Source organism: Calonectris borealis, chromosome 5 (assembly GCF_964195595.1).
Source record: "Calonectris borealis chromosome 5, bCalBor7.hap1.2, whole genome shotgun sequence".
In the NCBI taxonomy this organism is placed as follows: domain Eukaryota; kingdom Metazoa; phylum Chordata; class Aves; order Procellariiformes; family Procellariidae; genus Calonectris; species Calonectris borealis.
The window spans coordinates 6,181,698-6,209,231 of NC_134316.1; the positions used below are offsets into that span (position 1 = coordinate 6,181,698).

At 38.8% G+C, this 27,534-nt stretch overlaps 1 protein-coding gene across 2 annotated transcripts in view; it reads left to right on the forward strand.

The window, feature by feature from the left end:
• The first annotated feature begins 832 nt into the window (after positions 1-832).
• The window catches only part of ARID4A (AT-rich interaction domain 4A), a 53,349-nt gene continuing 26,647 nt past the window's right edge, over positions 833-27,534 (forward strand). For both annotated transcript variants that reach the window (XM_075150820.1, XM_075150821.1), the window contains exons 1-11: positions 833-1,065; positions 1,901-1,972; positions 3,221-3,331; positions 5,798-5,863; positions 6,802-6,892; positions 19,237-19,316; positions 19,423-19,517; positions 20,134-20,266; positions 22,176-22,255; positions 23,966-24,042; positions 25,900-26,066. In XM_075150820.1, coding sequence (XP_075006921.1) covers positions 1,967-1,972; positions 3,221-3,331; positions 5,798-5,863; positions 6,802-6,892; positions 19,237-19,316; positions 19,423-19,517; positions 20,134-20,266; positions 22,176-22,255; positions 23,966-24,042; positions 25,900-26,066 — 906 coding nt within the window. In that variant the 5' untranslated portion in view covers positions 833-1,065; positions 1,901-1,966. The remainder of the gene's footprint in view (positions 1,066-1,900; positions 1,973-3,220; positions 3,332-5,797; positions 5,864-6,801; positions 6,893-19,236; positions 19,317-19,422; positions 19,518-20,133; positions 20,267-22,175; positions 22,256-23,965; positions 24,043-25,899; positions 26,067-27,534) is intronic.

Here is a 27,534-nt window from a genome sequence, read left to right on the forward strand (position 1 = left end):
CTGGCGGGCCCGCGCCTCAGCGGGCCGCTCGGCCGGCCGACTCCTCCGCGCCCTCTCGGCGGGCGGTTCCGCCGCGCGCCGGCAGAGGCGCCGCCGCCCCTCCATGGCCGCCGCTTCACTTCCGGGTCCGGCCGGGCCCGCTCCTGCGCCATCGCCGCCGAGCGGGAGAGGGGGCGACGCGGCCGCCACCACCATCCAACGCGGGGGTGGGCCGCGGGGAAGAAACGCGGTGCGGCCTCTTCGGAGCGCAGGAAGAGGCTTCCCGCCGAGCCCACCGCCTCTGCCGCTGCCCGCGGCCGCCGCCAGGGCATGGCCCCGCGGCTCCCCCGCCTCCCCCCGCGAGAGAGGCGCCGACCACTCCCGCTGCCTTCCTCCCGCGGCCTAAAATGGGAAAGAGCCTCACACAAAATGGCGCCGGGAGGCTGACCGCGGCGCATGCGCTCTGCGTGCCCCGGGCCGCCGCCGCCGCAGGACGCCGTCTCCGCCCCCCGCCGCCCCCCTCCCTCCCTCTCGTCCCCGCCCCACCGCGTCTCCAAGAGACGGCTCGCACCAATCACATCGCGCCGTTCCCCTTCCTGTCCCCCGGCCGTGGCCAATCACCGCGCCCAGAGCTACATCCGGATCCAGCTCCTACCAATCAGCCGCGAGGGAACGCTGACTTCACTTCAACCTCCACCAATCGGCTAGCGCTCCGGAGGAGCGCCAATCGAAAGTCTCCGTGGCCCTACCTGCGTCGACGGCTGGCCAATGCCCTCTGCCGGCCGCCCTGTGACCAATGGGGGTGCTGTCCGCGGCGCCCAATCCGGGCGGGGCAGAGCCCCCGGGGCGTCACGAGGGGGCCAATGGGAGTTCAGGCAGGACAGATTCTGCTCAACAGCTTGTTATTGGGCTCGGCGCTGGTGATTCGGTGCGAGTCCGGGCTGGAGGGGGTGGAGCGGGGCCGCGCTCAGCCGCCGCCGCTCGCGGGGCTGTCGTCGTCTCGGAGGGGGCCGCGGCGCTGGGAGCGCGGCGGGGCCGGGCCGGGCCGGGCAGCGCGGGGCTGCCCACTTCGCTCCGAGTTTCCAGGTAGGAGGCAGCGAGGGCGGCGGGCGCCTCAGCAGCCGCAACTCTGCCGCCGTCCCGGGGGAGGGGGCGCGGAGCAGCGCCGGGAGGTCCCCCTTCTCCCCCCGCACCAGCGCGCCCTTCCACCCCGCGAGGGAGCGGGGACGGGGACTCCCTTCCCCGCCGAACTCCGCCCCGTGCCCCCTCCGAGCGCCCCGGCCGCCTCCCCCCGTCGCCGTCCCCGGGGCTGCCCCGACGCTCGGCGGCGGGGACCGCCCGCCCGCGCCGCCCTCCATCCTTAGCCCCCTCAGCCGCGCGGCGCCGGCCCGCCCCCGCTCCGCCTCCCCTGCCCCGGACCGGGGGCTGCGGCGTCCCGGCGGGCTGCCCGGGCGGCCGGCCGCGGCGGGTGTCCGCGGGGCGGGAGCGAGAAGTCCGCCCGGCCGGCGGGTGAGGGGGGCGGGGAGGAGGGGCTCGGCGGCGCGTCCCTCCGCGGGCCGCAGAAAGTTGCGAGGGCCGGGGAGGGGCGGGGAAGGCGGCGGCGGGCCCCGCCGCCCTCCCGGCGAGGAGCTGCCCGTGTGGGGCGGCGGGTTTCCCTCACGGGTTGAACGCGCGCCCCGGCCCCTCCGCCCTGAGGCGGGGAGCGGGAGCAATGGCGACGTGACACACCGAGGGGCCGCCGGGCGGGAAGCGGCGGGCGGCGGCCGCGGCCCCGCTCCCTCCGCGGCCCGGCGGGGCTGGGACGGGCGGCGGCTCCCGCCCGCCCGCGCTGGGCTCCCCTCGCAGCCCCGGCCGCCCCCTGACGGGGAGACCCACGCTCGCGCGGGTGAGCCTTCACCGCCCCCCCCTCTTGTTTTTGCAGTGTTTTCCCCTGTGCTCGCGGGGAGGAGAAGTCTTTGAGCTGGAATCCCTCAAATAACCTTTAAAGATGAAGGTAGGCTAACTGCGGGGCGGGGAACGGCTGCCTTTCCCCCCTCGCTAGCCGCTCTGGCGATTTCATTTTCAATCGCGCGTCTGGGCTGAGCAACAGTAGGATAACGCTGGCCGGGGTTTCGGTGCATGCTGCAAATCCTGTTTCTGCTCTCCAGCTGAGGTGTGGGTGAGCTAAGCTCTTATCGTCATGCAGTAGTAGTCTGAAAATTCACAACGTCTTTGAGTTGTTGTCCTTTGGGCTACTGTCTTTAAATGCTTCCTGTATCAGCAGCTGCTATTGCAAGTTTGCAAAACCGCAGCTTTTGTCCCGCCTTAGCTGTTGCCGGTTTTTTCAGTACAAAGGCTTAACAATTGCAGTATAATTCACGAAAGAGAGAAAAACTTTTTTTGCCTTCAGAGTTGAAGAAATAATAACAATTAAAAAAAAAGAATAACAGGAAAAGTTATTTAGTATTCTGTGCTGATTTCCTGTCTTGATAGACATTTTCAACATGGTAATTTTGCCCTTGTTTATCAGTTGCTAAAAGCACAATGAAGTGAAATGTTGAGTAATAAAGTCCGGATTAAGAAAAACATGATGAGAAATATTTCTCTCTCTTAAAATGCATAAGCAATTAAGCTTTGATAAAGGCATTTCAGGAAAGGAAAATACTAGTTAACAGCAGTTTGAATGATTACAACAAATTTCTCTAGAGGTCTCCTTTTAGTCAGCAGAAAAAAAAATCCTATATATAGAATGTTATAGACTTAATTGTAAGTATTGGGATCATAGCAATCTCAAATGTTCAAAATAATCTGTGTCATTGGATTGCTTATAACTGAAAAAAGTACAACTATCTTTTATACTGCCTTTTTTGCAGTTGAAATATTTTCCTTTTGTATGCTGTATAGGAATGACTTGAATTAATAGTCATTCCTATACGTTATTACTCTTTTTATAAGGCGATGTTCCAAATATCAATTCAACACCCTCAGAGATATTTCTGGGAGAGTAATTAGGCTGGCAAAATTGGGGGGGGCTGTCAACATCCCTGGTAAAACAAAACTTCCTGTAACTTGTTTGTTGGTTTCTTTTTTTTTTTTAATCTTTTAAAAAACAGTCTGATTGCAGTTCCAAGTACAAACATTGTTTATCATTTAAAAGTCAATAGGTCTAAAAGTTTAGATGTAAAATTAAATACATAATGATGTAGCTGTAAAAATAAATAAGAAGAAGTAAACTTTGTTCTTATTTTTTGTTTCTTAATAGGCAGCAGATGAGCCTGCCTACCTGACAGTGGGAACTGATGTCAGTGCCAAGTACCGTGGTGCCTTCTGTGAGGCAAAGATTAAGACAGTGAAAAGGCTTGTGAAAGTCAAGGTAGTATACTGTGGTTGTTGCTGATTTTATTAAAGCATTGTGTTAAAAGGACTGTCAGAGGAGATCCTAGTCCTGAAGATTAGGAAATGTTCATCACCTCACTGTATGAATTTTAAAGAACACTTGAATGTTGTTTTTCATAATTTGGTGTTGGGTTTGGGGTGGGTTTTGTTTGGTTTTTGTTCTTTTTGGGGTGGTGGTGGTCGTTTTTTTATTTTTTTAGGAGGATGCTGGAACAAGAATGAGCTTTCAGATTACCTATTCTTGCTGCTTCTTTCCTGATCACAGATGTCTTCTGTTTGTGGATGCATCAGTTTCACAGCAATCAGTTTTGATGTCACAAATAGAGGATTATGGCTTTACATGAGTAATAAGAAATAAGAGCAACCTCTTCAGAAGCAGAAGTTCCATTTCATTCCAGCTGACATTCTCAGTTTTATAGCTCAGAACTTAAGAGGCAATGCCAAAATAAATCAACATAAGAGCAAAAAAGATGTTAATAATTAGTTTCTTAGACCAGGTTTTAGAAATGTCCGGGATAACATTTGTTAAGTTTTGAGCATCTTGCTGCTGCTTCTAAAACAGCATGCTTTGGCTGTAGCTGAGTTTCTATAGATGCATAGGACTGGCACATAATATTCATTCACATTTACAGGTCTTTTGCCAAAATAACCAAAAAAAGAAAGGCATTACTTCGGTGTTGCAGTACCGTTGTTAATGCTGGTATGGGAAAACAAGAATAAAACATAGTTAAATAAAAGTTAAGAATTCAAAGTAAATACAGAAATTGTTCTTCTGCTTTGTTTTGTCAAAATCTTCCTACTTTCTTGTCTACTGTCCAGGATGTGTAGATAAGGCATTAGTGACCCAAAATCCCGTAACAAATAGAGATGAAAGCTTCTTTTTATAACTACACATCTAAGTTTTCGTGTGCTTTAATGCTTAGATCAAGTCGAACAAGCTATCAGCCTCTTCAGTTACATATATAGATCATATCACTTTATCAGAGTGCTTTTCATGATAAGAAAGAAAAACACAGTTCAGATCTTGGAGTCTTTTCCCCTGTTCTTAATGAGTACTTTTAGAAATTTGTGATCTTCTTTGAAATCTGTGTTAATGAGAAGCTGCGTAGGAAGCAGCGTGCTGCCCTTCCTGGTCTGACATCCTTGATTTTGCATCTGTATCTTTGGTCTGATAGAGTATTTAGATTGTTAATAGGTGTGAGTTTTTTCATTTCTCATTAGAATCTTATGCTTTATTACTCCACGATAAGATTTGGAAGTATATGAGGCTGCTGTGACTTGGTGGAAATTCCTGTCACTGTATCTCAATTATAACAATTGAAGTTTTAACAAGCTAAGCCTGATATTGTAATTAACAGCATGTAGGCACACCCCAGCACACTTGCCAAGAGTGCAAAGAGTCCAAAAAGTCCAGTAGTCTTTTCCTGAGTAGCAGGACAGCCTGTATTCATCTCAATGCCGATACAAAATTTTAAATAAAAATTGCATAAACTGCATTATTAACCTGAATGTGTGTTAATACAAACGCTATTTTAGCATGCCACTAGTGCTGTATTTATAAATACAGCTACAGTAGATGATGGTTGGGGGATAATTGGGGGAGCTAGAAAACTGGACATCTTTATAGGTGGAAAGGAAGCTCCTGGAACTTTTGATTCCTGAAAAGAAATAGGAATTTTGGAATTTTTTATTAAAACACCGCAGGTGGTTTTGCTATAACAAATGGCAATGAAACAGTTAACAGTGTTGACATCTAAATATTCATCTTTTATGTTTCTAAACTGAGTCTCTGCAAACTGGGATTCAAATTGCATAGGCTTACATTCACTGTCTCATCAGTGTTACCTTCTCAAACAGGATTTAAAGGGAGAAGCATAGTTTACTTACACTGTAACTCATCCTTATTTTCATTACGCTTGTAGGATTCCCATCTTTACCATACAAACTTTCTCTTGCTCAAGGTAGCAGAAATGGTTGTATAGTGGTCAGTTGGGTGATTTTGTGATACATATTTAATAAAGAGTTTTTTGTTTTGGTAGTAGTTTAGTACTCAGTGTGTTGTTAATAAAGTACTACAGTTGAAGTAGAGAGAAAAAAAACGCTTAATCTTCTGATCTGGAAGCCCAATTCCAGGTATGCCCTGGATTGCATCAATATCCAAACTCGCATCAAAACGTATTTTCTTTGCCTTGGAACGGCTGATGTTCGATTTGCCCTGTTCTTTAATTACCATGTTTCCGATTAAATATTAAGTGTGATACTTGGGGCTTCCTGTGAGTAAGACCATCCATGCCAAGTGTTTTGCATTCAGTAACGTTTGAGTCCATTTGATTGATAGAGATCTTATTTTCCAAATTATTGTTATTATAAATGCAATTACATATGCTTTTTGTATGCTATTAAAAATAAGATGTATATAAAAAAGTTTTTGAATATCTTTCAGGTGGTCCTGAAGGGGGACAACTCAACTCAGTTAGTGCAAGATGACCAAGTGAAAGGACCTCTAAGAGTATGTATATTGCATGCCTTTTTTTTTGTAATCACGTAATTGATTTGTAAAAATCTAAATTTTGATGCTGTTTAGGTGGGTACCTGTTCTACAGAATTTAAATCAACAGGAGGAGGCTCATTGCTTTAGGTCAGATTGATTCTGAGTAATTAGTCTTAACTCTTGCAGCTTTTGGAGGCTTTTATGCTTCTCCATGTAGTATACTTCATACGCAAACAGTTTTGCACACACAATGATTTTTGTATCTTGTAAGACACAAAACTTCTAATAAGTAATGGAGAGCTTGATTACGAAGCTAAGTTCAAGCCTGTTAGACAGTAGTAAGTACGATTGCTCTAACTGTATTTTAAAATAGTTGTATTTTATATAAAAACATGTGTTGGTTTTTATTTTTATATGTAACACTTGTCTGCTAAAATACATAGCTGCTTTATAAAACGCTGACTGCAAACAGAGCTCTTTAGAGGAGATAATCTTTTTTTGTCTTTGTCTTTTCTCTAGCTACTGTGAAAACACCAATGCATGTTGTAGGTGCTACTGGAATTCTGATCCAGTTGACAGTATAACAATGTTTAAAGGATAAGAAATAGTAGTAATTGCATGCACATCAGTAATAAAGTAATAATTACTTTGATTGAATATTTGAATATTTATTTCCAATTAGCCTTCTATTATTTCTTGTGATGATGTAAATCACGCTGAAATTAGATGTCCCGACTTTCTTACTGCTTTACTGTCTACTTGCAGTTCAGCCTTCATGCTTAAGGGCCTTTGTTCTTACCAGCTAAGTAACTAAATTTTACAAAGTAACATTTAGCTAAAATGAGTCTTAAAAAAAAAAAAATCTAGCTTGCTGAAAGAATTAATGTGAACATGTGTTTTTCTCCATTATATGAGTTTGGGATTACATGTAACCTTGAGATAACTCCTTTTTGCAGGTTGGTGCAATGGTTGAAACCAAAATGCCCGATGGATCCTTTCAAGAAGCTGTTATCAGCAAGTTGACAGATGCTAGTTGGTATACTGTAGGTGAGTAGCCACATGTTTTCATTTACAGTCTCTAATCTTTGAACAATACATTTCTAATTATAGGTAATAATGTAAGTAATTATATCTTGTAGTGTAAGATCAGAGATAAATTTTATAGAGGACTTCTTTAAGTCTTCCAGGTCTTGTTTCCTTTTCCATTTAAAATAAGATAATAATTTTTTGGTGTTCAGGGGGGCTGTTGCAAAGGTAATTGCAGGGCTGAACAACCAAATTTCATTTGGCACAAAGTATATGTACTGATGTTAGTGTCACTCACTGGAACTCAGAATAATTTTTGCAGATTTTAAGTCATAAACCTTGTAATTGCACTTCCAGCTGAAAATCTGTGGCATGTAATGAATGACTGAAATGCAAGCCTTCTTTCACTGTATGCAATCTTGTACCTAAGAAAAACATGGGTAGCACCACTATGCACTCTGAGGTCATTCTTCTGTTTTGTGTACGGTTGAGGGTCGTGTTTTGTATGAAACAATAGAAGAAAGGATTTATTTTTTTTAAGAAAAAAATTGACACATCACACCTTAAAAAGAAAAGAGGGGGCATTCACTTATAACATGAATAACGGTTTGCTTTAAAATAATTTTCAAATAATGATTATATCTAAAGTAAAATAGAAAACTACTTTGCTTCTCATGTTGGAGGCTCATGCACTTTTCAGTTATTGAAATAGAAACCTCAGAATGCAGGGTCAGCGAAATTTCAATGTTGAACAAGAATTCATTGCAAGAGAAATTGCTTTATTTTGAATAATTAGAATTGCTCATTCTGATCTGTAGATTTTTCTGAAGCAGCTTTAACAGTAGAATGACAAAACCCAGCAACATTCAAGTAATACTAGAGAAGCAAATAAAAAACCACAGTATTTGAATCAGAGAGCTTTGCAAGCACCCGTCCTTTTCTGCACAACTTTCTTACAGCAGTGGAGCGTTATATTCACTAACAGTAGCATGGAGGGAATGTGCTCCTCTTAATTGTCCTGTACATGCTACTCTTTGGTGTTGCTTTTGAGATTGGTACTTGTAAATTTAAACTGTTTGTTTCTTACTAGCTGCCTTGTATACCGAACGTATTCAGCTTTACTTCATACTCTGTTGTATTCTCTTGAGGAATCCTCTATCACATGAAGTGTCAATTATTTTGGTTCATTAACCTCTTTTTTAAGATATAAAGAAGATATTTTCCATAATCCAACATTTCCATTGCAGTAGGTGAGGTTATGTTGTCTTTGGTGGGATCAGGGTAAGGCTCTCACTGCAGATAATTTGGAAGGATTTATCACTTTATGCTTATTATTGTTATTGTGTGCTTTAAATATAAGCCAGTTGACTTACCAGTTGACAAAGCTCACAGCTCTTTGCATTTTTCTTCAAGATTATAACATTGCTATAAAATTGTAGATTTAACTGTAAAATCGTACTGTATGTCAGGTCAGGGAGGAAAGGCAGGATTATTCTGGAGTGCAGAAAATTTAAAATCTACTTGGTTTAGTACTATGATGTGACATACTCAAGGAAGAACACTGGACCCTCAGCTTTGCTTTATATTGACTTAGAGATTCACCTTTCTGATACAGAAGAGATAAGAAACACAGTCTTGCACTAACAATTTCATGGTTTATGAATTAGCATTTCCATTTTAAAACCCTTACTTATTTTAGTTTTAAAATAGCATTTTTAGCTAATTCTGTTTGAATTAGCCAGAAAATTTACATCAGTAAACCAACCCTACCTATTCCTGCTTCAGTGATTAAAAAAGATTAATTGATGAAACAAACATATTTGTCTTACATTTGACAGCTGAACTTTAGATCCCCTCTTTTGGGGGTGACTTTTGTCTGGTGTGTTTTGGTTTTTTGTTTGTTTTTTTTGTGTTTTGTTTTGTTTTTGTTGTTGTTGTCGTCGTCGTCATTTTTCCTTCTCTTTTGAGCAGTACCTTTATGCCAAAAATCTTTACTTGATGAGCAGATAATTTGAATGGTGAATACACGCTCTGCCCTGTATTAGTGAATTGTTGTTTAGATCTAGATTGTTGAACTCTCCCCAATAATGTAAGAGATAAATCATACACACCGTGATTTTTACTTTATACATTTATTAAAGTGCAGTTCCTCAGAAACTTGCACCAATTAATTTATTATTACGATTTTTTTCCCAAAAAATATTTTTTGACAGGCGGAGTAGGGAAAATAAACTCATATGTTTTCTATATGCAATGTATTAAGACTGCTAAGATTTTGTAAAAATTTGGAGCTGGGGGTATGTGTGGGATTTAAGTAATCTTATGGTAAGTTAACATGCAGTACCGTAATATGGCATGTAGAGTATATATACCTATGACTATGAAAATAAAATTGTAACATGTTGGAATTGTAGCTAGATCTTATCAATGTTTTTGTGAGTTGTATGTCGTGGTGTGCTTATTGGTGTTGAAAGCACAGGTAACGTTGACCAATGTAAGCAGATCATGAAGTTTGTGTCGTTAAAAAAAAATGGTTATTTTACTTTTAAAATTGGGGAAGTGTTCTAGGTTGAGCACAGAAACATTGAGGTGTGAAAAATAAGCCTTACCTTTTGCCTGCTGCTTCCATTGTATGTTTGCAGAAAGTTTTGGATAGATGTTAGGTGTATGTTTGTGTTGCTGTGAAGCAAGCAGAGTTGAGTTGGTTCCTTTTTAATAGATGGTGGGCTGTACTACTTGGCAGTCTCATTGACTGATTTAGTCAAAGCTAAAGAGTTGAGAGGGAAGTGGATTAAACAGCCTTCACGTTTCTAGAATGCCTTCCTGAATGTGGTCAGGCTTGAGATGGAAAGCACAAGGGAAAGCTTGTGTTTCAGTAGTATGTGCTTTTCCTGTACTATTTATTTTCTGGTTTTCGTAGCATCTCTTTCTCAGTGATCTAAAAGTAGACTGGTATGGATAGGGAAACGAGTAATATATACAGACAAACATTTTCAAAGTATTAACTAAAAAAATCTAAAAAATCCACCGAAACAAACCACATGCATGTCTAGTGAGAAGTGATGATGTTCACTTTCACAAGTCAAGTTCTTTATTTCAGATAGGTATCTGAAGAAGAAAAAAAGTCAGTTGAAACAATTGTTCAATAAGGTGAACCAGTAGAAATGCTATGTTGAATTTGCTGTAGTAGGCTACTTTGCCACCAACATAATGACAGAACCACAATGATAATCAGTTAGTCTATTTTAACACTATCTCCTGGCTATTGGTGGTATTCATGTACCCAAAGTAAATAAGGATTTATTTTTATTGCAGCTGCCATGGAATCCCTTTTTCACCTATTTTTACCTAATAATGATGTTACTGTAGACATTTAGTCAAATTGAAATTTTCAGCTGGGATTTGGAAATACTTTTGAAATTATCTTTGAAATTCAGCTTTTCAGTATAAGTAGGTGAAGAAACAAAAGCTGTTTGGAGTGAAAGTTTAACAATGTCTGGAAAATGCCATTGCACAAGTCAGCCCTCTCATCTGCTCAATTGAATCTGAAGCGGGATGACAGTAATAGCAGTTTAAGTTCTTTGGATAACAAATGGCTGAGTTGGATGTTTTAATCTTTAAAATGCAATTATTTAAAATGAACTTACTTAATTTACAAATGTTAAAGTGCTGCATTGATGCTTTTGAAGTGCCGAATATATTGCTAGGTGATAATTGCATAGCATTAGAATGGTCTATCAGATCTGCTTTCAGCTGAGCCGTGTTTGAATTATGGCTTACTTAGCATACCATCCACCTGATTCTCTGTTAACTTGTAAAATGCTTCAGGTAAATACTGAAATAATGTCTGAAATGACTGGGAAAAAAAAAACTACAACTCATACCACATCTTACAAAGTGCATAGTTGTATTTTCCTTCTTTCACATTCTCTCTGGAATCTTACAAGCATTTCCAGAATTTCAGAAAACAGAAATCCTTATGTGTGTGTTCTTTAAGGAAGCACTTTTGCATCACTTCTGTACAGAACTAGAAGCGATGTGATGTCTATATAAAAGTGAGAAACAGTATTTCAATTGAGCAAGCATCCGAAGAGTTGCTATTGGAGTGGCCTTTTTTATTGCCCCGTCAAAACAGAAGTGTCATCTCTCTTTTGGCAAAACTGAGGTCAATAATCTGTATGTGCTTAGATCTTGCTAGGTGTATGTGATTTAACCATATCTACAACTTTAAACAAAAGAAAAAACCAGATCAAATACATTGAGCCTTGTGCCTTGTATTTTGCTAGGTAAAATCGTGGAAAAATTCTTCTAAAGAGACAAAGAGAAAACGTATTAACTTTCAGTAATTTTTCCTCTGAAATGAGTAGGAAATAGGGAGGAAAAAACTAAAACAGTCAGAGGCATTTGCAGTTTCTAGCAGACCTTGCTGTCAACAGTAGGGCTTTATATACCGTTTAAAGTGAAAGGGAGTGTGAATCTTTATTTTTTGAGAATTATGGCTTTCAAGCTTCATCTAGTACTTTTATGTAAGAGAATACATCTCTTTTCTCCTTTTAAAAGTTATCATGAAATGGCAGAATACTTTAACATAAATAGTAAAGAATTTATTTTTCTCATTCTTTTCAACACTGTTGAAAAGAACTCACAGTACGAGTCTGCAAAGCCAACAGTTTTTCCTTTTTGGTACTAGTACGGTGTTGTACATCGACATGGCCCAACTTTGGCTGCGCTGTAAGCCCGACACCCGTTCTGAGACACCTCTGTGAGCCCCATACTGCTGCTTGTGCTGCTCACCGGCCTTACGTGGTGGTAACTTCCTCCTCTCATGTAGTCACTGTGGCAGTTCGCAGGGAATGCTGACTGAGTGGTGCTGGGAGGAGTTAGGTACCTGACTGCTCGTCGTTGTGCAAGTGAAGTTTTGGGTAGTCTGCTTGAGTTCTTTTAGAAATGAAGTATGGTCTCAGCCACCAGCTGCATCACTCTGGGGTACCGCATTTAGGAGGGCAGGTGACAGAAACAAAAGGTATTAAGTATTTGGTTCTAGTCTTCTGTCATGTTGCATGGGTTTTGAAAATTCCAGTTCATAATTCTGAGAATGTTTATCAGAAAATGAACCAACAGTGATGTCCTAGGACTTTCAGGAGCAGGGTTGCTAACAGGAGCTATTTATAGTCACGTTTTCCAATTTTTAAAAAGTTTTCCTCTTCTGATGTAGTGTGGAGGTATCTGTGGTAACACGAAAAATTGACTTGATCCTGGCTCCACTACAACTTTAAGCTCCTAACATGTCTTATTCCTAACATATCTTTCACCCTATGAAGGGTGATAAAAGCTATCAGTGCCACCACAGTCAGTTGGTTTCATCCATGCCAGAGGGTTGTTGGTTTGCCTTTTTATAATTTCAACAGCACACATTTTGTAGTACGTGCAAGGCACTAGTCACGTTTGTGTGGCTGGTTTGACCAATTATTCCCAGCATCCTGTTGAGTTCTACATCCCAGAAGCATCACTTAATCTTCTGGTTGTGCATGTGTCATCTAGGAATCCAAAAGCACAAGTGTGGCAGGGGAGCTGTCTAGTTGCCCCCACTTTGCTGGTGCCCTGTACCACCCTGACCCACCACAAATTTGTTCTATTTGTCTTCAAAATGTTGCTTGGGTGGATTTTGAGGAAGCCCTGAATTTGCCTGGAGTCCTTCCATGGGACATACCATTGTTTAAGTACACCTGTGGCACATAGAAACTGTGCAATAGTTGCCGGGGTTGCTTTCTGGAGAATCTAGAAAGAAAAGAATAGCACCGCATTTTGCACTTAAGCATGTTTAGGCAATGGGTAGGTAGAGGAGCAGATGTGATGGTGAAAAAGGGTATTAAGTGAACCTTGTTACAAATCAACTGGATAGAGCCTTAGGTTATAAAACCACCTTTGTTACAAAGTGGACTGAGTGTTTAAAAAAGAAAAAAAAATTGTGTACAAACAATACTGTAGGGAAAGCAAGGAGGTAGAATTTTTTTTCTCTAATCTCTTTAAATGTAACAATAGTAAGATTACTGTAACATCTCAGAAAAAGCAGTTTCAGACAGTAGGTTTTTGTTTGTAAGGTGATAGTCTTCTATGAGTAGACTCAAAGGTCACACTTCTGAGTTTTCCGTGATATTTCATACACATTTCTGTAGAGGAACTGAAGCTCATTTAAAATTATTCTTTAAAAAAAACTGAGTTCTGTAGTCTCTCCAGTAGCACAATACACTGCAGTATCTTGCTCTTAAGCCCTCTCACACTAATGAATCGGTAGTTAGTACAGTCCTTGTCTACAAGGTCATTCAACGAGTATTGCGTGACTCTTGGTACTTTCTATATTGTTTCCACAGCTGAAAAACAAAAATCTGCAACACTTGCCCACATGCATCGAGACATTCATAGATAGCATCTCTGATAGTTCACAAACTACTACTTTGTCAGGCAACTAGTGAAAATAATTAAGCGTGCATAGTGATGTCGGATCGGTTTTTACTTGTTGGTATGTCGTTTCATTGTCTTGGTAGATTTAAGAGTTTCTGAACAGGATGAGAATGAGAAAAAAGGTTTACTTGCTATGCAGTATAGTATCTCTCCTCCTTTGGGCAGAAACAGTAACATAACGTGTTGGATTTGAAGTTAGCAAGCAGATGCAGCCTTGAGGGTTGTTTTTCCTATTCACTTGTCTATTACAGGACTGCCTTGTTCTGGTAACACTGATTGCTCTGTGTATAAGTAATATTGTAACTATTATGAGGATGTTATCACTAGTGTCCTGCTATGTTCTCCTTTTTCTTTCTTTTTTTTTTTATTTTTAAAATCTTAGGGGTATTTATAAAGCAAGATTTAGTTAAACTGATCTGCAATATTTTGTGGCAATTTTCTTCACAGTTCCTAGAAATGATTTTGATAAGTCGACTTGTTAATATTTCTTATATAAATAAATGAGAACTGATGTTGAGACAGCGTTTTTGTGAGGACAGGTTTGGTATTATTTTTGTTAATGGCATATATGGGCCTGCTACAGACAGGGAATGGAAGATACCTGCTCATCGATAGTGAGTTGAAAGTTGCACCGTTTAATGCATTTTTGAGGTACTTGGCTTTTAATCAAGAGATTTTTTTTCTAACTTCTGAGATGTATTGCATTGATTCCCACTGGGAAGCTTTGTTTTTCTTTTTCTGTTATACCTTTGGCTTGCCTAGGCTTCCTCAAACAGGAAAAAAAAAATCAATCCTGTTTCTTTCCTGTTACTATCGACGGTTTGCAACGAAATTCTGAAAATTTCTACTTTATTTCCACTGTTTAAATATGTTCTGTATGGAGCATATTGAACTCCATTCTTGGGACTAGAACGAGCATTATAGCATAGACTGTTCCTCCAGGTTGTCCTGCTTACTCATCTTTTTTCCCCTTGTGTCGGTGTTCGTCATTAAGCAACACATTTGGAAGAAAGGCCTCTGGCCATCAGAAACGTTGCTTTTCTGTCTGTCATTCCTACTTTGTTATATTGACTCTTAAATATTACTATATAGGTTCCTGGCCAGTATGTATCATTCTCTTTCCAGAAGTATTTACTGAAGGAGCCGGCTGGTACACCCTGGTTCCCCAACAAGTACATGCCCCCTACAAGATTAGGCAATGGTAGTACTTAAAGGGTTTCTGCTTTTTCATACTTGTTTCTTTGGAAGGACGAGATTGTAAGTTCCTCTTCTAAGATAAATATTGTGGCACTGTAAACGCATCTTTTGATGACTACGTTACATGTGTATGGGGAGATATCGCCCTCTTTTCTGTTTCTGTTTCCTTCTCCCCTTAACACAACTGTTCAGTAAATTCTTTCTTATGGAATACAACCTCTAGAATTTTTGCTGTTGGAGAATTTGGAGTTGTAATAATAACCTATTTAAGGAATGATAAAGTAATTAATACAAGTTATTCAACATTAATTTAACAGTTTTTAATTTGTCCGTTTGTTAGTACTAGGCATTTTAGCTGGAGTTAAACTGTCTTACTTCTGGATGAGGTTAAAAAGAGGAATGAATTTGCAGCTTAGAGCATATTCTAAGAGTGTACTAAGTTCTTCTGACATGACTGCTATCATAGTATCAAAGTATCGCATAGCCAAAAAACGTGCCATCTGCCCTGCTGCTTATATTTATGAAATCCTTAATATATGATACTGTACATTGAAAAGACATTCTCTTAATGCCTCAAGGACTAGCAGTAAAAAATCATGCATAGGGTGGCAGTAATATGAGCATTACTTTTGGTGAAGTAGATTTTTCTTAAAAGTGAGATGGAAACCACAAGGCCTACTTATTTTAAGAATGGTATATATTTTTGAAGGTGCTGAGACTATCAATGTGTGCTTCTGATTAGCCTTTCAGTGAGGCACAAACAAATATTTTCCCTAGAAGAGAAGCAAGTTTGAAGTAGCTACAATTACAAAATATTTCGTGCAGCGTGATTAGTTTGAAAGACTTCTTACTTACTATACTTCAGTAATTCAAATAATTGATATTTTTGTATGACAAATTGACACTTTATGAAGTGATCACTAATTTAGCTAAGGAAATCTTTCTCTTTATGCTGTTCTGTTACATACTTTGTTGTTCTGCAAAGATGATGTTTTGCTCCTAGTTGTGCAGCTATGCTGTCAGTTGCAGGTGCTGTTGCACATGTCCACAACAAATCCTGGTAGAATGAGCAGACAATTTCTTACATATCTAAAAACTCACACGTGGTCAAAGAAAGTTTCAGTTTACCCTTGAAGCAAATAAATGACTTTGAAAGACCAAAAATATTAGTGCCTTCTGTTTCTGCCCCTCAAGGTCCTTCTACCTCTGCCCCTACTGGTCCCCATCAAGACAGAAAATTAAATGTAACTGTCACTTCTCTATTAATCATTTAAAAAAGGCAAGTCTTTTTAAGTAATGATAATGCTATGCTATTTCCTTTTATATAACACCACTTAGTTTTTGTTATTGAGAATTCTGTAATTGTCTAAAAGCATTTTCTGTACTGAGCAGGTGATGTCTGTAGGAATAACAATATACAGACTTGATAAAAATTTTCTCGTTTTACCATTTGTGTGTGTATATATGTATTTACACATATTTATGTGAGACTCTCAGGGGTTGGGTATGTTGACTCTGTTCATTCTTTTAACCTGAATGAGGGGTGAGAAACTTCAGTCCTGGAAGAAAATTACCAAGGTAAAATGGAAAATATTGGACTTGATTACTTCGAAGGAATCGTGCACTGTTACACTCTGCCGTGCATTTCCTTTGCCCCAGGCAGGACACTCTCACATGGCTGCTGAACAGAGATATTTTTCTACACTTTCATTTAACAGTTATGCCAATTCCTTGGCCTGCTGCGGTTGAGGAAGGAGGTCTGAGAATTGGTGCTTCTCCACCTTCCTTTCCTGAAGTTGTGTGATAATTGTCTCTCGTATGAAAGAAAGTACTCTATCCTTTTGGAAAGAGTGGCTTTTCTTTTAGGGGCAGGAGGGGGGGTTTCAGAAGGGACTTTGGGGATTTTTTGTTTTCTTTTTTGTAGTCCACCTGTTTCAGTTTTGGAAAATGTAGAGTAGCCTAGCACTTTTTCCCTGTATGGCGAGGGACAAGCAGCTTCTGTAGAACAGGCCACTTCTGTACCTTCAACTAGAGAAACCAGAGAGACATGGCAGAAAAAGACTTGTAGGAAGAGGGCTGCTTTTGAACATGACATAGGCTTGTCTTCATTCACATACGAAACTGGGAATAGGACTGAAAGCATGACTGCCAAGCTCTGAAAGCATACTCACGCTTTCATTGTCTCTGGGTCTGAGGGGTGATTAGGAAAACTTAATTATTCAACATTAATTATTTTTTCTTCCATGTTGTTTTGTTCGTGGAAGTGAAATATAAATTTATGAAGTTGGCACTTCTGCAATTGCAATTACTTTTTGCAATCTAGAATTGCTTCATATTGGTCGAGAATATCTGATTATGTGACTTTCAAAGTTCTAAGTTAATTTGCATGTTTGTTGTAATTGAGGAAGGCAGAATATCTCACACAGTTCTTAATTGTCATAATTTCCTTATGTGTCCTAATTTAAGTAGAGTTTAGTATGTTTTACTAATGTGTTTTACTTAACACTGTTTATAAGATTTTGTCTTTTAGGGATGAAAAAATGGTATATGTCACCTGGTTTATGAATGGTTTGCTTGATTTCTTCCTCTACTATACTAGCTTTAATTGAATAGGTAGAGCTTCCAAAATTGGAGATAAACTACACTGATTTTTTTTTTTTATTTACTGTCAAGTATGAGGTTTTGTTTGCTTTTTTCAGTAAAGTTACCTGTTGCCAATCACCAGCCATTTGTCCCTTAAAATTATTATTTGTGAAAAATTAGTACTTTGACTTTAGTTCTGAATGTGTTTAGCAAAGGATAATGATGGTAATCTGCTTTTAAGTCTCTTCAGAGGGATGAGAAATGGCCCGCACTGCAGGGTGCGCAGAACATTTAAAAAACAAAAAAAACCCAACCAGCCAAACCACCCTAAAGCTTAAAAATATGCCAATGAAATATTGTTATCGAAGTGTACAGAGAGAGCTGATGAGTGACACATTTGGAGTGGGTAATGAAACTTAAAATTCAAAAGGGTGGCACGGATATTTTTTATTTTATTAATGTAAACCTGTGACAACACTGAACTTCAGAATTATTTCGAGCGCTCTGGTCTTTGCACTTAGCTGATCAGTGGGTACCGATGCTGAGTTAGTAATACAGGGGCGAGGAGCTCATACTTTGTTTTCCCAGTTAGTGTAAAGTGTCGCAGTGGTGGCTTCCTTGAGCTGTAAGCTAAACTAGAAGATTTTGAGAGTAGCATACTGACGTTGGGGTTGATGGGTCTTACTGGTATTTATATTTTAAAATTTCTGAAAATATTACTAATTAGTATAGCTAATTAGGCATATAAGTGTCTGCCATTCTTAAAATATTAGGTTTTTGGAAGGGGAAAAGTTAGTTGCTTTGTGCGTAGAAGTATTATAAGCTATTAAGATAATTCAGTAGTGGAGCATACCACAGCAGTATCTCTACTGTAAAGATGGAGGAACCTTAAAGCTTATCTTATCAAGCTTAACTAAATTTGTATTCATACCTTTTTATATAGTTATTATTGCAGTCTGTGATTTTAATCTAAGGTTATGAGAATGTGACTGTTCTATTTAATTATTTGACAAGTAAGTGCTTTTCTTGCTGCAACCAATCTGTGTTTTTGCTAACAATACACATATATTTGATATTCATGCTAGCTCAAGAGATATATTTTTTTTTTAAATAGAAGTATGCCAAAAATATCATATGAACAACACTCTTCAAACTTTTTTTTTTAAGTTCACTACTGGTCAAAGTGTGTTTCAAGTAGTTTAAATATAGAGTAGTATTCTGCACTTTGACCCATACAAATAAACTTTTACCTTACTGGAATGCCAGACTGCAGCCACCTGGTCTCTGCTCTTTGAAAAGGGCCTGTTCACGTGGCTCAGACAGCAGGATCTGAACCAGTGCGGGGGGAACTAGTAACTTTTCTTTCCTTCTCTTCAAGGAAGTTTTCATGAAAAGGTTTTATTTGAACTGCCTAAACAGTAGATCTTTCTCAGGCAAAGCTTGCAATAGCCTTACAGCATTCTAGTCGTCCTCAGCTGTGTATTGATGGAAATTGATGGAACTTCCTTGTCACTGATACATGAGTTTTAAGAGAACAGGATGTCTACTAAGTATTCTTTATAAATTGGTCAGACTTACAGTTGCAAGTTTCCAGTACTCCCAGTCTGTTGGTAGCACGGTGTTGATAGTGTAGCAAAAACTATCACACACTTGTTTTTCTTTCCATTCATTTGTCTTTTGGTGGGGTTGTTTGTAGCAAGAGGGAGGATTAAAAGCTAGCATAAGTAAGGAATAAATGGATAGGGTCAAAAAAAAAAACCAAAACCAAACAAAACCTTAAGATTGTTAGATAATAGTAACTGGTGTGCAGCCAGTAGCTATGGTTTGAAATGTGCAGTGTATTGATAAGAAGAATGTCTAAATTAGACTGAGACTATTGCATCCAAAAGCCTTACTTTATACTGGCTTGAATCTCTGTGTGAAAATGTTATCTGTTCTTAGACTGGATCTTGAATACCACCCTCCATTTTGCTTGTGAACAAAAGTAACGTTTAAATGGAGGTCTCAGAAGTCATGTCTTAGAGAATATTCTAAATTGTGAGATAAATAGTAGACTTGTTTTGTCAGCTTGGGAAAGAGATCTGATCATCTTGTGCCGATGTGTTTTCTTGACTTCATACTAGTTTTTGATGATGGTGATGAAAGGACCTTGAGACGAACTTCGTTATGCTTGAAGGGAGAAAGGCACTTTGCAGAAAGTGAGGTAAGACAATGATGGACATGCAATGAAAACTAAGTAGTTAATTTATATTTTTCCTTATAAGAAGAAGAAATTGCAAACTAATTATGTTTCCTCTTTTTCCATGTAGACGCTTGATCAACTGCCACTAACCAATCCAGAGCACTTTGGAACTCCAGTTATTGGGAAGAAATCTAATAGAGGAAGAAGATCTTCTCTTCCTGTGTGAGTTTTGATAGTGCTCTGTTGCCTTCCTTTCCTTTAGCGTCCTTTGCTAAAACTGAAGTAGTACCATGGAAGCTGTAATGGTCTGAATGCTCTATCATGTGAGCTGTGTACACAGGTTATGGGCTTAAGTAATTCAGTTCATGCTGAAGTGTTCATATGTTAGCAGTATTATGAAATTGATGGGGTTTTTGCTTGTAGTAGCCTTAAGAATGTTTATGCTTCTTTCATATAATAGGAACTCATGTGTCAGGAAATGTAGAAATTTTAACATTCTTTGTACTGTATAAAGTAGGAAAAAAAGGTGCTTTTAAGTTTCTGGGGTAGAGACCATTTTTCTTTGTTTCATGTCTATGCACAATCAAATCCTGATTCATGCCTCCAATTCCAACATGATGCTGTTGTAAAATACTGCTACTTGGAAAGAATTTCTACAAAATTCCTCTTACTAAGTAAGTGCACTTAATATTTAAGTGTGTTTCAAGCAACTTCAGCTCTTAATTTTGTTTTTGAAGCTTTGCAGAACAGGGAGAAAGATCTGGTTGTAAACTGTATTTGCTTTCAAATATTAACTTCAGATGAAAACTTTAAAATACTGTATGTTTTAATAATTTAGTACTGAAGATGAAAAGGAAGAAGAAAGTAGTGAAGAGGAGGATGAAGATAAAAGACGTCTCAATGATGAATTGCTTGGCAAAGTTGTGAGCGTGACTTGTAATTCTGAGAAGGCAGACTGGTATCCAGCTTTGGTAAGTTGCTTAAGACGTTGACATCTCTAGTGTCGTACTACTAAAATCTTTTTAGACAAGAGTGTCATCTGACTTGTTAAGTTGTTCATATAGCGTTTTTCCTGGGTAGGATGGTTTGCAAACTTTTACAGCAAAGTTGCGAATGTAGTCAGGCTAAGCTCTGCTGCCCATATTTGCTAAAAATACAAATATTCTACAGTATCTGTTAAGAGTAGGAGAGTGAAGATTAACGTTTATGTATAAGTTACAGTTTTATGGCTCTTAAGTCTTTCAGAACTGCACATAAAATGATTGGTATGTAACAGTATTTTTCTTCTAAAAATAAGGTATGTTAGGACTTGTACTCCCAGGCAATTTAAAAGCAACTAGATTTATGAATTTTAATTGAGGTGAAGTTTTTCTCTTTTTGTATTTAATGATTACCTTTTTCCTTAGACTTTCAATTTTATGAAATACTAGTTCCTTTCATGCTTGCATTTACATAAATGGCCAGCTACTCTAGCAGTAGAGGTTTGTTATTATTTTTATTTGACTGTCAATGTAGGATATAGCTGTTCATTGCCATTGCTGGTAATAAATATATATGAAGTAAATTCAGGTACAGGTAGACTTGTACTGTAAAGGTAGACACTTTGCAGATTCTTTATACACACAGAAAAGTTTACGGATGCATATTAAAAGTTGCTTTCTTTAGTAAACTTTTTGGTATTGTCAGACAAGCTGAATACGCGTCTTCTGTCATCCATCAGAGATGTGTTTGTTTAAAAAAAAATTATTCAGGGCATTAAACATGCAGGTTTGATTCACTAACTTTTGCAGATTTTATTTACTTTACTGTATACTCTGTAGTCCTTTATTTTGAGTCTTCATGGTTAGCTGGAATGAGCTTAGCTGTTACAATCTTCTAATTTAGTTTAACATTTTATTTCCCTGCGTGAATCCAGGATCAAAAGGTAACTAACTACACAGGCCAGTTGTCTTCCCTTCCTTGAAAGAAGATTCTGGTGTAATGTAGGGTGAATAGTTGACACTGACTTATCCAGCTGTATGTATCTCAGTTTAAAATGTGAAATGTGGTATTGTTGTACATGTTCTGATTGTTGTATATCCCTTTAGTAACAGCTGATTTTAACTTAACATGGTTCTAACTAGGGAATTAAGTTACTGGAGGCCATGTAGCTATTCTGTTCTCTGCTACCCCAGAAACAGGAATGTCTTACCTTGATTTTGGGGGTAAAATTCTGAGTCATCTGAATGGGATGGCACAGCTTCCACTGAATCCTAGTAGATCCAGAGGTTCATCTGCATTTGACATTTTCTGTCTGTATATGGTCTAGAGCAAAGTGTAAACTTGTTCTGTTTGTGGTAGTACAAATACTGGAAATGCATTTTTATCACCTTTTTAGACTTTAGAGATGATACTGCTGTGGAAGGATGCGCTGAATTCCACACTGCCTTATATTTTCCACACCTCAAAAAAAAATACTACTTACCTCTCCGTTTGAATGCCAAAGATCAGAAGTTGGTATCAAATAAGTGGGTCTGTGACTTTTTAAATAGATGCTTTAAACAGGTTTTGTATGAACAAGAGTAAAAAAGCAGAGTGAATAAACAGGATCCCATGATGTAACTCCAGTAGAGTAGTTTTTGAGTTTACAAATTAAATTGAAAACTTCTCTGGCTTGTACATAACAAGTTAAGTTAAAAGTTTAAGGTAAACTGCTTCTTGAAATTTGTCATTGTTGGCCTTGGTAATATAAAATTGGAGTAGGTTTCTTTTCTCAGAACTGGAAATTATAATAGAAGAAACAGGAAAACAGCAGTTTTCCTGCTGTCCATCTTTCTTTCCTTTCAAGATCAGCTTTTTTTTTTTTTTTACTTAAAAAAAGTGTTTTATTTGAAACTTCAGGTTGTGTCTCCCAGCTGTAATGATGACGTCACAGTGAAAAAGGACCAGTGTTTAGTTCGATCCTTTGCAGATTCCAAATTGTAAGTAATAGCTTACTTTCATTGGATGTATATGGGAGAAAAATGCAGAACTAATTACATATTGCTTCTGAAGACATTATTTCTTCCAAAAGGAAGGAGTACAATCTTGTGCATTGTTGGTTGTACACATTTGTCATTCATAGTCCATTTCCAGCTAACCTCTTCTGTACTTACTTGCCCACCTTTACATTGTGTGTACAGGTAGGCTTCATTGGATTAGTAAAGTTTCTGGTGTTTCTTCATTTTATAAAAAATCAACAACTTTGAAAAACCCAGGTGTTCACACTTTAGATGATTCCTGTTCTTTGAAGTGTGAGTTTTGGTTCTAATTATTTCCCTTAATGTCTTAATTATTATGTCTTTATGGGTGTCTGTTGTAGTAGTTTGGATATCTGATTGACTCATTACTTCCAATGCCAGATGTCCATGGCTGTTTAAATAGCAAAGTTTAAAAGTGTTTAATCTACTTTTTTTAATAAAAAAAGTGATTGTAAAATAACTGTTTAATTAAAATTTTTACAGATTAAGATTCCTGCAAATATAAAGGTCCTCTTAGTCCATTCCCCCTGCCTCAAAAGGGGGAAGGGGAGAGAGGGGGAGAGACTTATTAAGGAATAATATATTCAAAAGAATACTGTTTTTTAAAGCTGTTTCCCTTTATTTCTCCTCATCCTTACTTCCAACGCATCTGTCTCAACATATTGTAACTAAAAACTTCCTTGCCAAAGTCTAACTGTCACCCCTCTTTCTCTCTCTTTCAAAGTGAACAATTTGTGATTTTTAATAGCCATGATTATGAGTAGGATGCGAGTACTTGATTACTGAAACGTATTTCAAGTAACTGAAGACTTAATTCATTTTGGCCTCTTAATGTAGACGTGTATCATCAGCCTTCTAGATAAGTCTGGTTCTTTATATACTGAAGGTAGAATGTTATTGGAAAAGCATGCAGACTTGCTCTGTTTTATTTCCGCCCCCCCCCAGTATTATGGCTTTAACTTCAGAAAATGGCAGCCTCCAATTCCTGAGGTTTTACTCCAGTTTTTCTGAAATAATGAAAGAAGAAAAAAAATTCTTATTATAATAACTAACTTGTAAGGCTTTCGTTGCAGGTTGGTTAGCATTTCTATTGAAGTAATTCAGTAACTGAATATTCAGTATAACTGCAGAACAGAGGAACTTCCATATATTTTGCTGTGAGCACACTTTTGTAATTTAAAAATAACTATTTTATCAACTATTTATCAATGCAGATATGTGAATTTGGCTTCACTGTTCTGTGCTAGTAGAAATGCATTTTGAAAATATAGGGCTTGTTTCTTTCTTCTTAGCTAGATTGCTGTTTTGGGTAGCAACTATTGATTGATGTGAATATTTTGAATTTAGAAAATGTTTTTTGCCTATGTAGAGTATTTTACCTTCGCAAATTTGTGCAGGTTAAACATCTAAAATAAAGAAGCTTTACAAACTTTCCTTAATTAATTAATTACAAGAGTTCTTTTAGTATCTGAATTTCAGAGAAAGATTGGAAACTTACTCTGGTTTTGAATCTTATATTAAGACCTACAGTAACAAATGCCTTATGCGTTTAGTTGTTAGAAAGAACCTTGAAATGATAAATCTTGAAGATTTTAAAATTGCTCTTTTTCTAAGTCAAATGCTTGCTTTACTGTGATTTAAAAATAATAACAGAACCTTATTCTTTTTCAGTTATTCAGTAGCAAGAAAAGACATTAAAGAACTAGATGTTCAAAACTTACCAAAATCTGAGTCCTCTCCTAAAAAAGGTAAATTACAATAAACTCGAGGTGTTCAAAAAAGTAATCTCGTGCAATAGTACTTTTAACTTTTGCAGATAAATGATGGCCTGTTGATTTCTGGTAATTGCTCTTTGATATTTTGCAAACAATTTAAAATGTGATAAATTAGAGAAACTTTGGATATAGCTGCCTTATTATTAGTAGAAGTGTTGTTTGTTTGATTTTTATTTCCTTCTTTTGATCCACTCCAAATTCATGGAAAGTGAATAGAATATTTTCAAGGTAGAGTATTTGAAATGTCATTGAACAATGGAGTATGTAGTTACCTCTCCTAAAACCAAAGTTTTGTGGCATTGCTCAAAACTCTTTGTCTTTATATTAAAAATACCCAGACAGCAAGGTATAAACTTCGTTAGAACAGCCTGCCTGTGATTTATGTTTTATTTAAAAGTATAATTGCAGAACTTGATTTCTGGATGGATGGATGTTGTGACTACAATAATCCGTTGTTTCAGTGAGCTTGTAAAAGGCCCGATTCTGATTTCAATGTAAATAATTCTTAAATTTTTAATGTTACTTCTCCCAGTCAGACCTCAAATCACAAAATTTGTTAAGGACAAATATTAAAAATGTATTTATTAAAAATAAAATTAAAAAAAAAAAAAGGACAACAAAAAAAACCCAGTCAACAACAACAGTTCCTTGGTTTGAGTAAAGGTGTGGAACAGCTCCTTAACAAGTAAAGATTTAACATGATACTCACAAATGGGAGCTTGAGGTGGTTTTGATTGCTTCGTGTAATTCTTAATGTTTTCGCATATACTTTCTTCTTAATAACTATTTCACAGTACAAGAACTTTAGAACAGCCAAGAAAATGGTGTGATGCCAGGTTTAAGATAAATTGGAGAAAGGGATTTTTTTTCATGCAGAACGTAATTGGGTTGTGACACTCATTGCCATGAGGGAATATTGTGAAACCAAAGGTACTAATGGTTTCAAAAAGAGTTCAGAGAACTTTCTGGAGGTTACTCTATCAGCAGCTATTAAAAACTGGTGCCTTTTCTTCTCCAGCAACACTGTGAATGGTTCATTGCAGTATGTCCCTCTTTTGGGTATTCTTCTGATGCCTCTGTATTAAAGTTTTTTATTTTGTCTGGGAGGCATGTTTTGGGGTTATCTGAGTTTGGTTTGCTTTGTTGTTTTCCCCCTCGGAGCACCTCTTCAGGGAAAAGAATTTGAGGTATTCCCATTGTACAAGTGTGACTTCTCCCCGTCCCGTCACTCCCTTATTCATTAGCGTATTTTACCTCTGTTCCAAATGTTAATGTAACATCTCTTTAGGCAGTGCTCTTAAACAAAACATTTGCATTTTTTTTGCAATCTAAAGTTTAAGACATGAAGATATTTTGAAAAGAACAAAGTAAGTCCTGGTACTTGATCTAACTGATGGGTTTGCTTTTTCTAAATAGCTTTATTACATTATTTGTCTCTCTCATGCAGAAACAGAACAGTTCACAGTTGCATAGAACATATGTGGATAAGTATAAGTGGTTATCTTTGGTACTGTTCACATACATAGGCGTAAATCTTAGTAGTGGGTCATGGGGACCTATGCCTAGAAAGCAACTGGATGCTGTGTGTGGATGGATGTTCTCAACGCTAAACTCCACAAGTTACGGATACTCGATTTTTAAAATTTGACGCTCTCGAAATGTAAAGTGTGTAGACTGAATGTTTAAAGCTGAAGTATCTGTTTTATCACTTATTTCCATTTTTGGTTTAAGTTGGCATTGTAATTTACGAGAAGGTGAAAAGGAAATTAAAAATGCTTTGTGATTGTGAATACTGCGGATGAGGTAAAACCAGGGCCCTTTCTTCCCTAGGGCTACAGGAGGCAAGCACGTTTCTCAACACAAAGGGTGTTCCTCGGAACTGGAAAATGGACATAAGTGAAATTCTGGAGTCCTCTAGCAGTGATGAGGAAGATGGAGCTGCTGCAGAAACTGATGAAGAGGAAGAAAAAAGAGAAGAGAAAACCGAAGAAGTAGTGGTAAGTCTGGGCAATTTCAGTCATTCTAGATGATAATTGGGTAACTTGCATGCCTGAAGATCCTTTCCAACATTTTGCTCTCAGACGTAGCTTCTCACTTCAGCGTCTTTTCAGACCTGTTCATCTTCCCTTTGCTACAGCCGTCTTTATTGGGATTTGTGAGCAGTGGCAGATTGCTTCCTGTTATCCAGCGCTGAAATTGAAGACAAATCTTAGAAATTAAGAATTCAAGGCAGCGAAGAGTGATAGAAAGAATCTGGGTCAGAAGGAGAAGCACAACCAAAAAAATTGATGCAGAGCCTAATAGTAGTAATCCAATCTTAAATAAAAGTAACTTTGTATTTTTCTTTTGTACTTTATATGTAGCTTATATAAAAAATAACTTGTTTCTGAAAACAGTAGTTTGCTTAAAAAAAGACAAACCATGAAAGCAAAAGCAAGTAGGCTGACTGAAAGTATGAGCTAATGCACAGTGCCTGTTAAAGCTATTTGGTGCCTGAGACACTATTTAAGGGCAGTACAGGACTTACCTTTGTAAGTGTTAGGTTTTTCTTAACACCGGTATTGCCGGTTGGGAAACATAGAATCATACGCTACGACGTGGATGGACTTTCTGTCTAATATTTATGGTAAAATGTTTTCCTGCATTGGAATATTTTGAGTGGCTCCTTTTCCACAAAGTTAGCCGTTTTCTTCGTGTCATCAAAAATGTATTTACAGAATTTCCTTTTATTTCTGCTACCTGTTTTTAACCTTGATGTTATATTTAGAAGTGGGGGGGGGGGTGGTGGTGGTGTTTGCTTGTGGGATTTGTTTGGGTTTTTTTCTTGTCGTGCGATTTTCGCAATGCGCTCGGAAGCATTCCTTTCTTTATATAGAAAAAAAAAATCGAGTGAAGTTTGTCTTCTGAGGAAGGTCAAACACCGTTTCCCCTTCGCTTCCCCTGCAGCGGGCGGTTTTGTCAGCCCGAACACAGAATGGCCGTTCATACTTGGAGGCGGCCTACAGCGTTGCCACGGCAACCGACTGTTGGTTGGCAGTGCGCATGCGCGGGGGGGCAGCGGGCGCTGGCGCGGAGGCTTGGCCGCCGGCCAGGGGGAGGCTTGCCAGATGTTTTGAAATGGGCTGTCTCTTTTCTTTGCCTTTCATGTAATGTCTGATTTTTTTTATTTTTTTATATGGAAGAGAATGTAAGTAATGCCGTATAACTGCGGATGCCGTGCAGGGAGAGAGAAAGCCAGCAAATATTTGGAAGTCAGGCTGAAATATGTCCAGGCAGTGGGCAGATTAGATAGAAAGGAAGTAAAACCATTTTACATTTGAAAGAATGCAGCTCCTAGGTAAGGATTCTGTGTTTTAATCTGTGATGTTAACATGGTTGTTAAGAACGCGGATTTGACTTAGATTTCTGATCTGGGAACTGGCTGGTGGAGCATGCAGCCAGGGTAGATCTTTCCAGGTAAAAAAA